The sequence below is a fragment of the Pseudorca crassidens genome, chromosome 13 (assembly GCF_039906515.1).
Source record: "Pseudorca crassidens isolate mPseCra1 chromosome 13, mPseCra1.hap1, whole genome shotgun sequence".
Lineage (NCBI taxonomy): Eukaryota > Metazoa > Chordata > Mammalia > Artiodactyla > Delphinidae > Pseudorca > Pseudorca crassidens.
The window spans coordinates 49,094,515-49,109,890 of record NC_090308.1 but is presented as its reverse complement, the minus strand read 5'-3'; the positions used below and the strand labels follow the sequence as shown (position 1 = coordinate 49,109,890).

At 39.4% G+C, this 15,376-nt stretch overlaps 1 protein-coding gene across 5 annotated transcripts in view; it reads right to left on the bottom strand.

Moving 5' to 3' along the window:
• AK9 (adenylate kinase 9) overlaps nt 1-15,376 on the bottom strand; it is a 122,519-nt gene extending 107,143 nt beyond the window's left edge. For 4 of the 5 annotated variants that reach the window (XM_067702394.1, XM_067702390.1, XM_067702392.1 and 1 more), the window contains exons 1-5: nt 15,259-15,376; nt 7,721-7,848; nt 6,387-6,450; nt 4,563-4,615; nt 4,367-4,463 (exon numbers count right to left, since the gene is read on the bottom strand). In XM_067702394.1, coding sequence (XP_067558495.1) covers nt 4,367-4,463; nt 4,563-4,615; nt 6,387-6,450; nt 7,721-7,837 — 331 coding nt within the window. In that variant the 5' untranslated portion in view covers nt 7,838-7,848; nt 15,259-15,376. The remainder of the gene's footprint in view (nt 1-4,366; nt 4,464-4,562; nt 4,616-6,386; nt 6,451-7,720; nt 7,849-15,258) is intronic. The other variant, XM_067702391.1, reaches the window with a different exon arrangement.

Genomic DNA, 15,376 nt, shown 5'->3' with positions numbered 1-15,376 from the left:
AAATCATCTGTCAACATTTAAAAATTAATAGTTAAGGTTATTGCCACATGAATTATAACTCTGAATAATGTTTTTCTGACAATAAATAAAACCATTGGGCTAGGAGGAGACATCTTTAAAAATTCCAAATCAATTTATTTTAGGCACATGAGGTGCCTAGAGAAGGAAGTTCCATGCCAATAATTCTTTAACTCATATTAGGAAAGCTCATATGATGAATGGTAAAGGTATATTATAGTGGGTTGCATGGCATATTATTTTTATTTCTTGAATTAATATTTCATAATACAATGGAATATATATGTATATGTTTATATAAGTTACAGAGAGTAATAAAATACCCATGTAACCCTCATACATTTTAAGAAACAACATTATCAATATGATTTTGGCTTAGTACATTTATTGGCTTGCATCCCTACCCAGAAACCTATATCTTCTCATTGAAATTCATTCTGGATACCATCATCATATTAGTTTCCTTAATATATTTCTTTAATTATGTCACTCTCTTGCTTGAGAAACCTTTCTCTTGTTAATAAATTCTTAACTCTGTTGCTGGGAATTAAAGTCCTTCGAACAATTTTTCTGCTGTTTTATAGAATATTTTTTTCTTGGAGGAACAACTGACAGACAAATTATGGTTATTAAGCTTTGATTTTTGGCAGACATTTTATAAAAACTGAATGGAGTGAGGCTGTCAAGACTGACCAGTGTCTCCTCTGGGACATGATGGCTAGCATTAACCCCTTGGTCTGACACATTGCGATTGTGGGTGCTGTGGTGAAGGGACTGCATGACTTAGCCCTAGATTGAATTCAACCTTGGGTAATTCCAGAGACCAGTCAGTTCCCAGAGTTCATGCCCTCCCCTTCTAAGAAACAAGGGATTACACAAGACCTTCCTCCCATTCCCTCTGCTGCCAGCACTGCCCACATTTGTCTATTGTAAGTGGATGACAGAAAGATGCTTGGCACTCTGTTTGCTGTGCTCTCCAGCACCCTGCCCATTACTACAACCACTGCCACTGCCCTGAGAGCTTACCAGGCATTCCAAGTGTGACTGTTTGCAGGCATGCCAAACCTTGGGTGCACATGTATATTTGAATGAGTTTCATACTTGATCTCTTCCCTGGTGGAGGCAGCAGAAGAGTGGGTTGTTTCCATGGGGTCTGACTGTCTCCTGATAGGCCATTATTTGGGTTGCCTTAATGTTCTGAGCAATGGATTTGGGGGCTCTACCCAATGAGAGGTGGCCAGTATCATCATATCCAGACCCTGGAAATCTGTCTATGGAAGAGTTGCGGCAGAGACAGTTACGTCGCTTGTTTATCTCACCTTTGAAGATTTACAGTGGAATAACTTAGTTCTCTGGATCCAATTCTGGGAAGATCTCAGGGGGATACTTCTTAGAGCTGCTGAGCCCACTGTCAACCTCTCTAATCCCAGAGACATGTTGTGAAGATGGAAGCATAGGTGAGGATTCCACCCTCCGTCCCACTTCTCCTCGACACCATTACCAAGCCCTTGCACTCCATGCTGAAAACAGAGGAATGGTAGACCCCATGCCACTCCTTGCTGGAAGGCTCTGCGTATACTATCATAGGCAGAATAGGCACTCAGCAGGCTAATGCCCAGCCTGCATCACCCCCACCAAGGGAAAACTCAAAGACTGTTCACACCACAGCCCAGGGGAAACCAACAGGCCCATACCGTCACTTTGCGCCCGCTTCCTGGCACAGTGAGAAGAAGGAGGTATTCCCTATAGCCACAGAACTGAAGATGGTATGCTACTGCTTTTAGATTGAAGTGTTGAGAGATTCATGGACATTGGGCAGCTTAGCATCCAGCCTGCCCTGATAGTCATCTCACCTCAGCCCAGCCTGGCATGAGTGGCCATATTGGTGACCAGTGACTTACAGTACCATCCACAATGTGCTATACCTGGGGCAGGGACTGCCCAGACCAGGGCTGTCCATCAGTCACGGAGGAAAATGATTTTTTCTGCAGTCTAGAAGGAGGATGCAGGGAAGGGCTTCTCAGGGTGCCCAGGAATTGACTCTACCATTTTCTCTTGGGTGAGGATGCAGCGCATGGAAGCTGATTTTGTCTCAAGGCCAACACAGCATGACAGGTTGTGAGTGAAGGGATTATAACTGTAGATTGTGTAACTTTTTTCTAAATAGTGACAGAACCTCCAAGTATAAAAGGGCTCTGGTACAGAAAAATATTAAGATTGGATCTGGCAATACTTTACTGACAGCACATTAGCTGTCTTTAGGGATCTTGGAGTCATCAATTACCCAGCCTTACCCAGCCCCTGACCCAAGTTAATATCTCTATTTTGAAAGCCCTTCACTTCCAATATTGCTTCTACCATCTACCAGGCTGCTGGGTAAGACCAAACATCAGAAAGAATCCTTGCTTAGCAGAGAGTTTCAAACTGTGTTTAGCAAAGTGCTAAGTTCCAAAGAAATTCCTTTGGGGCTGCTGTAGGACAGGTGAGGGGAGGCTGGGCAGAAGGGGCTCAAGGTTCTGCCTTCACTGTAGCCTTTAAACGAGCCCAGTTGTGCATGACTAGACCGTGGCCATGCACTTGCATGCTGATAATGTGGAACTCAGACTCAAGAAATCATTTATAGGGACTTCCCTGGTGGCACAGTGGTTAAGAATCCACCTGCCAACGCAGGGGACACGGGTTCGAGCCCTGATCCGGGAAGATCCCACATGCCACGGAGCAACTAAGCCCGCGAGCCACAACTACTGAAGCCCACGTGCCTAGAACCCGTGCTCTGCAACAAGAAAAGCCACTGCAACGAGAAGCCCGCGCACCGTAATGAAGAGTAGCCCCCTCTCGCTGCAACTAGAGAAAGCCCTCACGCAGCAACAAAGACCTAATGCAGCCAAAAATAAATAAATAAATTTATAATAAAGAAATCATTTATAGCACTCTCCTCTGCAAGCTCTCAGGATAAGTACCAGTGCACAGGAAGTCTAGGGGAAAGAGGAATACATTAAATGACAGCAGGAGGTGCAATCAGCAAACTCCAGACGGTAGGAAACTCTAAAAGACAAACAACCAGTTTTTTCAGCATAGAAAACACAAGATGATGTAAAGAGGTAGGGGCAACTTACAGATTAAAAGGTACTTGTGACATACTGATAAGTATCAATATGTGAAACCTGTTTGGTTGGATCCTGCTTCCAAAATCAAACAAACAAACAAACAAAAAAACACCAACTAGAAAAAAAATATGAGGCACATAGTGAAATTTGACAATAGACTGATTAGTAGATGATTTATTATTAATTTTTTAGGTATGATAATAGTAATGTGGTAAGTTTTAAAAGAGTCCTTATCTCTCTGAGATACAGACTAAAACATTTACAGATGAACTGATATGATATGGATTAGCTTCAAAATAAAGTAGGTTGGGGGGAATGTATGCAGAGGCATAGATGAAATAAGATGAAACAACAGTTGTCATTGTTGAAGCTGGGTTTTTGACACATGGGGGGATTTTATATCATTCTCTACTTTTGCTTGAAATTTTCTGTAATAAGAAGTTAAAAGGGTTATGAACACTGTGAATGGCAGAGCTGAGTAGATTTATTTTTCTCATGTTTTTTCCTTTCTCTTTTTGCCAATACTTATAATTTATGCCATTTTTTTGTTGCCATGTAAGTCACTCTAAATTTTCTCAAGAGGTAATGTGAGGTAAAGAATAAACAAAAAGATATTTGCCTATCTAACTTTACATATGCATTTTCAGTTTCAATCATTATACTTTTTGAGGTCATTTATTGACCTATGTCAGAATTCCGTGATTTTCCTTTTTACCTTTTTGTTCATTTTACTTCCCACATTCTGGGTGTTTTTCCCAAGTTCATCCTCTTTATTACTGATCAGTAGATAGATAAATGGATAGATAGCATATTTATATGAAATAAAGGAGATGATATCGGGATATATATCTATATATGTATGAATAGATATAGTTCATTCTGTACATAATCTATATATAGATCTACCTATAGACATAGATGATATACATATATATATATATTTTTCATTGTACTGCACTTTATTTGTATTCCTTTATTTGTATTCCTGTATTCTTTTTGAAGATTGAATCATATAAACTTAAAATTTGAAAACAAATGTAGATTCTGAAGAATAAAAACAAGTGAACAAGCAAATAAAACTATTGGAGTTGCTCAACTGAATTCGGACTCTGGGATTCCTTTCCTATGCCAGGGCAAAAAAAAAAAAAAAAAAATGCAATTTCAGGAATTACTTGTGCCTCAGATAAACCACGAGTTTTAAGGCTGCATTGATAGCCACTGCTGTATAAAAATAAGCATACCAAAGTGAGAGACTTCTGGGGAGTTGAGCTTCTCCAACATTAGCTTTGTGACAAGTTCATCTGGAATGCTTTGGCCACTGATCAGCATCGACTGCAACTAAGAACAAACACAGATATTGTACATGATTGTATAATGTACCTGTGACACACAGCTTTTAAGGAAATTGTAACAATTTTGAAAGTTAGATTTGTTTACCATAGCTCCTGATTCAGTGTCACTGGCAATCTGTTCTTCCAAAATTGGTAAAGCTAAAATATGAATTCAAAATATTAGCACAAATTGTTATTAGAATTTCCAAGTTAAGAAACATATTTGTGTGTTTTTTAACTAGTAACAAAGATTAATATTTGTGTCACTTTAGAGTTTACAAAGCACATTTATACACATTATGTCATTTAAGCCTAACTAAAGTATAAGGTAGCAGAATGTATTCCACAGAAAACTTGTCTCTGACACTCACTAGCTAAAGGATCTTGGGGAAGATAACTTCCCAAACACCTTTGCACCTTGCATGCTTGTGCCCTGTGTAGTATGCAAGGGAATATGAGGATGAAATGAGGTTGTATATGACAGTGATTTGGAAATTACAAAGTATCATACAGAGTATACAGTAGTATTACCAGTCCAGATACTTTTATAATCATATGTAGTTACATCTACAGCCCATTAATTTTGCACATTGATTGTATAAAAGGAAAATATGCATCAAGAAATGTTAAAAATAGATGAACACTGAAATTTATCTAGCAAAAAGGGGTCCTGAGGCTGAAATTCTAATAACTTGGTTCCTTTTTAAGAGGAGATATTTCATTCCATGATGGAAGATATCCTGGGACAGAAATGACAGGGGTATAACTTAGGGGAGGACCCAGGAGCTGATTATGTCCCTAGCTGCTAATAATCTATGGAAAGTTTGGCACTTTTTAAGATTTCCTACAAGTGAATTTTATTTTGATAAAAAAGGGGAAAATTTTAAAGTTTGTGTGTGTGTGTGTGTGTGTGTGTGTTACGTGTTGCAGAATTGTCCTCTCCCCCAAGTTATACCAGATCACAATATCACTAATGGCATGTGAAATGCTCATTTGATAACATTCTTGCCAACAATGATGGTAGAAACTTTAAAGATTCACTGCCAATTTATTAGGCAAATATAGATCAGCATTATTTTAATTAGCATTTCTTTGAGTAACAGTGAAGTTAAACTCTTTTCTTATATTTGTCCATTTTTATTTCCACTTTTATGAATTACAGATTCACTCTTTTTTTTGCGGTATGCGGGCCTCTCACTGTTGTGGCTTCTCCCGTTGCGGAGCACAGGCTCCGGACGCGCAGGCTCAGCGGCCATGGCTCACGGGCCCAGCCGCTTCGCGGCATGTGGGATCCTCCCGGACCGGGGCATGAACCCGTGTCCCCTGCAACGGCAGGCGGACTCTCAACCACTGAGCCACCAGGGAAACCCTTCAGATTCACTCTTTTGCTTATTTTTCTATTAAGGCACAAATGGTTTTATTGATTAAAAGAATATTTATATACAAAGACATCAACCCCGGTCATATATATTGCAAAGAATGCAAAGCAAATTATAAATAATAAAAAATAAAATTTATCATTAAAGATAATTAAGTCCTAGAAAATCTCCCCAAGAGCAGCTGTGAGAGTTCCATCTCTTTTCACATTTCACAGGGAGACACCCAAAACACACATATCCCCAATAGTTCTAAATTACAGAATTAGAGAATGGGAAGCAGTAGAATGGAGTCAAAGATGTTTCATAAACGTCCTAAATTTTATGACCAAAACTAAGACTAAGAAGGGCAAAACATGTTTGATGCTATTTTAAAGATAATGTTCACTGTGTTGATAGTGATGTGTGATAAAGCAAATATAGCAAATATTAATAATAGACTAATAGATAGTAAGTAGATGGGCATATGGGTGTTCACTGTACAATGCTTTACATTTTAATGCATATTTGAAAGTTTTCATAATAAAATATTTGGGAAAAAAGATAAAATTTACCTTCTACGCGAATACACTTCCATGCCTGTGTTATCTGTTGGGCTAATGTTGTCTTACCAACCCCCTTAAAAAGAAAGATATTATTTAAAACCCAATAGAATAGCTATTTGCCAATAAAACAGATATTTTTAAAGATTCTATTGATGGTTACTATAATTACATAATATTATCAAGTAAAATTTTTTTCCATACAATAAATAAAGAATAGATCCTAGATACTTATAGCTTCATTTTTCTCTATTAACTGTCCCGTTTGCCACGTTTTATGAAGTGATTTTTTTTTTTAATTAAGAAAACAGCCCTGAAAGCAGGAAGCTGTACCATAATGGTATTCTAGGTATTGCACTCTTCCGATTGTTAAATTTTGTAATTTTGAGTACAAATCATTTTGATTATATTGAGATTCATCATTTTATTTCCTGCCTAAAGTTTATAATTGTGAATGTCTTGACAGACTTCCATTTAGTAACTTTCAAGAGCAAAAATTCCTTCTTAATGGACATCTTTGAAAAGTATCATAGTTTAAAGATAGAAGTTCACTTTAATGAAGTAACACTTACATCTGATTGCTTCCACTGTTGACTTTTAAAATTCTATTGATTTTAGAAACATAATAGAAGTTACTGGAACCATTTCTTGACCCTGTCCCAGGGTCTCTAGAAAATCAAGTCAGCCCTTAGACTCTGCTATTCCGGAGAGGCTTTATATTAACCACCTTAGGCCCTCTAATGGTAACTACCAACTAAGCTCAGAGGCTGAAAAAAACTCTCATCTAGAGGTCCTTACTAGAACTGCCTAGGAAGGCGAGCTATCTTACGACAGCCATTCTTGGTTTCTTCCTGTTTTGCAGAAAGATAATACATAGGTCCACTAACACACTGTGGGTAAAGATGAAGCACATCCCCTCTCAGGAGCTTTAGACACTGATGAGAGTATCCTCCATTTGTCTCTTTAGTGTCCTGTCTTCACATATCCAGAGAGCCTCACAACAAATTTCACAGAAAGTTTTATATGAAAATTGAGTGTGAAATAACCTTGGATCACATACTACTAACAATTGTCATGGTGCAGTGCTTTGATGAGTTAATTTATTCATAATATAAAAGCAAAGATAAATACAATCTAGGTTCCTTTTCAATAATAGTATACAAGAGGAGAGAAAGTTATAATTTACAACCAATACTATATCAGAGTTTGTCATACAGTGAAAGTCTAACAAACACTCAAAAAAAAATTAGCACACAATGTGGTTTTCAATCTTGTATGGTAACATGAGATTATGACTTTAAAAATTAAAAAATATATTAAATAATAAGTTAGAAGAGATAACTTACTGGTTTCCCAAATACAACAAAGCAAACAGGTTTAGACAACATAAAGTTTTTGTCAGCTTCATCTTCATTAAATATATCCACAAAAGGATGCTCTTCTGTCTTCTCTTGAGAAGTCATAATACAAAATACTACAGTAAGAAAGAGTAAGATTGTTAAAGTGCCTAATTTAGGAGGAACGGGCAGGCAGGTTGGGAGAACTAGAATATTCTGTGAATTTACTTAGCCCAGAAGCCATTCCATGCCACTAAGAGATGGATTTTGCCAATAATGGCAAATAAGTTAAACTGATCTATTAAAACAATAATAGGTTCATAGTTTGAGACAGAAAGCAAAAGCCAGCTATATGCTATATAAGACAGCTAAAATAAAGTATCTTTGAAAGACTAAATTAAGGAAAAAATACATACATGTATATATTCACATGTATGTTTTGATGTGTGTATTCTATTAAAGATCAAATTAATGTACACACAACCAGCCAAACAAAAACCCAATAGCAAATGCTTTAAAAAATCAAACTAAATATGTTATATGTGTATACACATATAAATTTGTCAATGGGTATGTGTGTAGGGCCTACTAATGGCTCTAATTAGAAATCCTAATGGAAATGAGAAAATACGTAGAACTGAAAAATAATGAACATAATATATATCAAAATATATAAGCTCACAATTTAAGAAGTTAGAAAAAGAAAAATATATATTAAAAATTAATAAAATAGAAAAACATTATATAAAGAAGGGCAACAAAACTAAATAGCAGTATTTTGAAGAGACTTACAAATAGAAAACTCTGTCAAGATTGATCAAGAACAGAAGATAGAAGGCACAATTAAATAATATTAAACATTGGTTTTTTAGAGGTGTGTTTTCTCACATCTCAAGACTAAGATTCTCCTGCATTTTCATTGTTGTTGATTTCTTTCATTAATCAGAGACTGTTCTCCATATTATATTAATTCTTTGAAATTTGTTGAGTCTTGCCTTATGGCCTACCCCATGGTAATTTTCAAAAAAATTGTCTACATCAAGTTTGTGAATTTTATTGGTTAAATCTTCCATAATGCTTACTGATTTACTGTCTACTTGATCAAACAATATTAGACATAGGAGGAAGGACCACAGAGAAAATAATGCTGCAGATATATAGATAATAAGAGGCTATCATAAAGTTATCCCAAATAAATTTGAAAACTTAGGCAAAATTGACAAATTACTAGAAAAATCAGCTTCTTAAGAAACAGAGAAAACTTCAGTGTTCTATAACCATTAAGGAAACTGAATTGGTAACTAAAAATCTTCCCATAAGGAAACCAGATGGTTTTATTGAAGTGCTCCAAGTCTTGCAATCTTATAAACACTCCTTCAGAAAAAGGATAAAGTGGAGACTTCTTACTTAATTTATGGCTCTCATATAACCTCCATACCTATACCAGAGAATAGTCCAAAAAAGCAAAATTATATGCCAACTTCATTCATGAACAAGATTTTTTTTTTTTTTTTTTGCGTTATGTGGGCCTCTCACTGTGGTGGCCTCTCCCGTTGTGGAGCACAGGCTCCGGACACGCAGGCTCAGCGGCCATGGCTCACGGGCCCAGCCGCTCTGCGGCATGTGGGATCTTCCCGGACTGGGGCACGAACCCGTGTCCCCTGCATCGGCAGGTGGACTCTCAACCAATGCGCCACCAGGGAAGCCCCCCATGAACAAGATTTTTAAAAATCCTAATCAAAGTATTAGCAAGTTGAATCTAGCAATATATGAAGAAGATAATAACATCATGGCGAAGTTGGGCTTCCCCAGGAATTCAAGGATGGTTAGTATGAGAAAATTAATTTATCATATTAAAATAAATTTAAGGAGAAAAACTATATGATTATCTTAATAGATGCAGAAATAGTATGAGACAATTCAACACCCTTTAATGTTGAATAAAAGATAAACCTCTTAGCAACTAATAGAAGGGAACTTCTTTTATTGATAAAGGGTATGAATGAAAGACACCCTTATATTTAATGATTAAATATTTAAAATGTTCTTTTTAAGACAAAAGAAAGAAAAGTGTAATTATTCCCAGTTGATATGACTGTCTACATAGAAAACCCAAATATGTCACAGATAAATTTTAAGAATAAAATAATCCAATTTGCTAAATTCAAAACCATTATACAAAATTCAGTTGCATTTCTATATATCAAAAATAGCTAGAACATGTAACCAAATATAAATATGACTTAGCAGCAAAAATATAAAACAAACAGGATTAAATAGTACAAAAGATATACAAGCCCTTTATGGAAAAGTTACAAAACCTTATGAAAATACTTTAATGAATAGACTTGAAAAATGAAACAAAACTTTGTCCCAGTGGTCTGGGACATTGTTCACAGAACAATGAAAAATGGATTGGAGGGGGCTATATACTTCCAGGTAAATGTAATATGATTACATTTCTCTGTGGAAGTTAAGAATATTCAAATGGGCTTAATATACCAATATTATTTTAAGATGACAATATGAAATAAGATGTAGTAAGAAGTATTACTAGTATATTAAAAAGATTTGAGATGAAAACTTCAGGAACTAAAGGGCTGAAATTTCAAGTTTTTAAAAAATACCATCAAAATAAGTAATGCTAGTATAAAATGTAGTTGTAAAGGAGAAAATGCATCTAAACCTCTTAGAGTGATCATGCATTTATTAAGGAGTCTCCGTAAAGCACACTAAAGCCAGGGCCATAAGGCCTGGGATGGGGATATCTAGTTGGATGTCTAAGTACCTTGAGTTTTGAACCCCAAGATTACTCCCAAATGCTCTGTATTAACAGAAGCAACCTTCTCATTTACGGAAGAGAGCAGCCTCTCCATGCCTCACCTGAGGCAGATGCCTCAGAAGACAATGCTCGGCTTTTACAACTTATTTCCCCTCATAGCTTCTAGAGCAGTAACTGGGGTCAAGTGTCAGCCCAGCCCAACTGGGGAGGCACTGGACAGGAAGAAAGGTGTTATGCACCTAAAGAGCTCCAGGGCCTGGCTATGAGTGTACCAACAGGAACCAGGAGAACACGCCTGGGAAAGATCTTGAGGGTGTCAGGTGAGGGGAATGCAGACTGGATAGGAGTTTATTGATAGTGGGCTGTCTCCCGTGACTCATAGTTTAACATCCTAGCTAGGACACCTGGAGCAAGTCCTAATTCACTGCTGGTAAGGTTACTTGAAGCTTGGAAAAAAACAATGGGATATAAATGCCAGAACTGCCTTGACAGGGCACAGAGGCAGGTGTTAAATACTCACAGAAGCGGCATGTTAAGTGGATTTATTATTGTTAGGCCAAAGAACCATCAGCCTACTCTGCTGTTTGGGATGGACAGAGGGCACTCTTTTCATTAAGATGTTAAGGAATGAGCTAGTAAGGGAGCACTGGCATCATTACGAAGCTCAGTGATGGCTGTCCGTTTTGGGGCCAGGATTTAAAGTAAGGGAGAGGGCTTCCCTGGTGGGGCAGTGGTTGAGAGTCTGCCTGCCAATGCAGGGGACACAGGTTCCTGCCCCAGTCTGGGAAGATCCCACATGCCGCGGAGCGGCTGGGCCCGTGAGCCACGGCCGCTGAGCCTGCGCGTCCGGAGCCTGTGCTCCGTAACGGGAGAGGCCACAACAGTGAGAGGCCTGCGTACCGGAAAAAAATAAAATAAAATAAAAAATAAATAAAATAAAGTAAGGGAGAGGCCGCTATGATACTGGGTTCTCATGTGTCAGTGGGGATGACAGGGTCTGGAAGAGCAGAGGCCAGGTGGCAGCCCTTAACTGTGAGAAACAAAGTAGGTATAATTACCATAATGGGCAGCAAGCCCAGAATGGCCACAAGCAAGACCCACAGAGATCTGCGGTGATAGTGATAAATCATGGGCTCCCTAGGGGTGAGACAGCTGAGCAGTCAATGAAAGTGTTGATTAACTTACATTTCTAAAAACGAAAAAGGGTAAGTGAACCAAAGGCTGATGTCAGCAGCCACAGTGGAAGTCATGATTCCTTCTTCATGATTCCAGAGCCCATTGACTGAAGGGACGGCAAGGAGTCCTCGAGGATCTAGCCTACAACTCCATAGCAAGTATTTATAATAGGGATTCCCCAATCCTTCCCCAGGAGAACCTACAACAATTAACCAGAGAAATAGACACTGTGGAAATAGGAATATTCTCCTCTTTGAACAGTTATAGGACACAGGGTCTCAGCTGACATCAATACCAGCAGATCCAAAATGCCATCATAGCCTCGTATTAGAGCGAGGGCAAATGGAGAACCAGTGATAAATGGAACCTTGGCTCAAGTCTGTCTTACGGTGCATCCAAAGAGTCTGAAGGATCACTCGGTGGTTATTTTCCTGGGCCTTGAGTGCATAACAGGGACTGCAGCTGGAAAAACCTTCACAGGGATTCCCTAACTGTGGAATAAGGGCCACTGTGGTTGAAAAGGCCAAGTGGAAGCTCATGAAACTGCACACCTGCTCCTTAGCCTCTGCCCTAGATAAACAATAGTAAATCATCCTGAATGAAATGGAAGAGTGCTATCCCAAAACTGTTTAAAAGATGCATTGTCCTGTTTAATTCTCTAGTCTGAGTTTCTGCAAAAACCAGATCATGACAGATGATATTGGACCACTGTAAACGTTAAGTAGGGGCAGCCCCAACAGCAACTGCTGTGCAGAGAACTTTACTAGATGGACACAGCTTCTTATACTTGATATATAGCTACTCAGCTGGAAAATGCATTTTTTTTTCAATACACGTCAAGGAGGAGGATCAGAAGCAGTCTGTATTTACTTAGAACAGTCAGCAATGGACATTTAGTCTTACACTGGGACTCTCCTGCTCTTTGTAACAAATATAGTACAAAGGGGTCTTGTTGATCCACAATATTGACAATATCAGACCTGGTGAGTGGGAAGTAGCAAGTGTTCTGGATGCCCTCATAAGACGTATGGGCAGCAGAAAATGGGAAATAAACCTACAAAGATTTGAGGACCTGTTATATTGGTGAAGTTTTAAAAGGCCAGTGGTCTGGGACATTCTGAGACATTCTCTCCAAGGTAAAGGACAAGTTACTGTACCTTACACCTTCTACCTCTAAAAAAGAGGTGCAATATTTTGTAAGTCTCTTTAGTTTTTGGAGACAGCATGTAGCACATTTGGGAATACTGCTCTGATCCATTTAAGGGGTGACTTGGAAAGCTGTCAGTTTTGAGTAGGGCCGAGAGCAAGAGAGAGCTCTGCAGCAGTTTCAGGCTACGGTGCCGAGGCCTTGATTCATGGGCCATATACCTGGCCAGATCCCACGATGCTAGAGGTAGCTGTGCTGGGTAGGACACCTTTTGGAATCTTAGAATGCCTGGCCATGGGACGTCACACGAAAGTGCCCATCGTGAGCTGGGTATGTCAGACAATCAAGTCCTCAAGTTGGGCAGGCACAGCAGTAATCCACCGAATGAGAAAAATGGAGCACTGGGATCAGGCCAAATACATTTCATAAGCAAGCAGCCTAGACGCCCCCATGTTACCTATCTCTGGTTCACCAATGTCCCTTGGCTCATACCTCATATGGAATTCCCTGGGAACAGCTGATAAAAAAACGAAAAAAAAAATCATGGATGAATCACGATATATTGGTGCAAGCTGTAAACGGAATGCTTTCAGACTTTAGTCCCATTCAGGTGTAGCCCTGAGAGATGGTGATTAGGGGAAATCCTCCTGGTGGGTAGGGCTTTAAGCAGTATTCCTAGGTCCTCAATTTGGAGAACAGTGCTGAATGGCTTGGTGCAGGGCCTGGAAGGAGCAAGACTGGATGATAAGAGAAAAAGGAGCTCTGGGGAAGAAGCATGTGAATGGGGCTATGAGAGTGGTGTAACAAACATGATATATGGTGATCCCCAATGAGTCACACCCTTGTATAAGGAGTTATTGCACTGGCAGGTGGAGGTAGTTGCTGCTGCATAATTGGGGGCAGGGAGATATCTGTATTTTTGATAAATGGATCTATCTTCCTTTTCTTTTAGAAACTGGGACCACACACCGCCTTGAAGAACCAGTGACAAGGTGCTGGAAATTTAATGTGTGGGGAGGGGAGTGACTATGAGTGGCACAAAGAGAGGAACGTAGCAGATGTTATTAGTGCCCTGCCCCTATCCACTTGATATGTGCCTTTTCCAGGGATGGCCAGCCCAACTTCCAAGGGCTGGCATGTGTGATTCTTTGTCTAAGGACTCTTTGTCTAAGGACTCTTTCTAGCTGCCAGAACTTATTCTGCCTGAGCACAGGGCAGACTAGAAGTTACAGGGAATTAATATTCTGCCATAGCAGCCCTCAACCAATAACTGATGGGAGTTGGTGAATAAATACCCCAGCTCCCTTTCCCCTTACAAGGAATAACTGGGACAGACATCCAAGCATTCCCCAGTGAATTCAGCCCACAGAGAAATTTGCTTGATAATATTCCCTTCATTAGCTTCCTTCCCTTTCCTGCTGTTGTTCGCTAGATTATTGCCCATGTAAACGATTTGTCCTCAAATTTTGTCTCAGGATCTACTTCTGGGTGAACAAAACTAAGACCAGGTTCGAATGAAAGTGCTTCATTATACTATAACATAATAATTGAAAACTAAATATTGGAAAACCAGAGTTCTACAGTTATTTCGAGTTGTTATCCTAAATAAAAACATTGTGCAAATACTTAACTCATGTTCAGAAGAGTTGGTTTCCATTATGAAGTGGAACAGAACTAAATATTTTTCCCAGTTAAAAGATCTAAGTCAATGCAAAATGCCAGAACTGACATGGCCATCTTTCTAGTTCTTTTTTTTATTCTTTTTTTTTTTTTTGCGGTACGCGGGCCTCTCACTGCTGTGGCCTCTCCTGTTGCGGAGCACAGGCTCCGGACGCGCAGGCCCAGCGGCCATGGCTCACGGGCCCAGCCGGTCCGCAGCATGTGGGATTTTCCCAGACCGGGGCACGAACCCGTGTCCCCTGCATCGGCAGGCGGACTCTCAACCACTGCGCCACCAGGGAAGCCCCTCTAGTTCTTAATAAAAAGGGTCCCAAACTATGAAAGAAAATGTAAAATAATAAATAATTAAATGTTAATTTTAAAAATTTGTAATTTCTTAATTTTGAATTTACAATATAATCCCTAATGCTACATTATGGATTTTAAAGTTTCCTTACACTTATAGCAGTTGAAAAATCCTCTAGCAGTGGGTTCTGCGGTTAACAGGGGGCCCATCTCCTGGGAAACCTAGCACTTCTACCTAGGCTGGGTTAGCTGTCACTAGAGTACATCTTACATCTCACAGTAGGTGCTCAGTAAGTATCTGTGAAATGAAGACATTGATACTTGAAAAGGGAAGTGGGTTTAAAAAGCGGAATTTCCGGAGATCCCGAAGTTTAGTTTTGCAAGAAAAGGAACTGGTCTGGGGTCCACGCAGGAGGTGGAATTCCATTCGTGCGACACCAAAATGCATCCGAGCGGTGGACTCCTACCCCTACTTACCTGGCCGCAGCGGACCCCAGCGGACCCCACCAGCAGGCCGTAGCCGCCTCCCGGGACTCTCTGTGGAGCGGTTGCCAAGAGATCTGCTGAGCGGTTGCCAAGAGAACCCAGAGCTGAG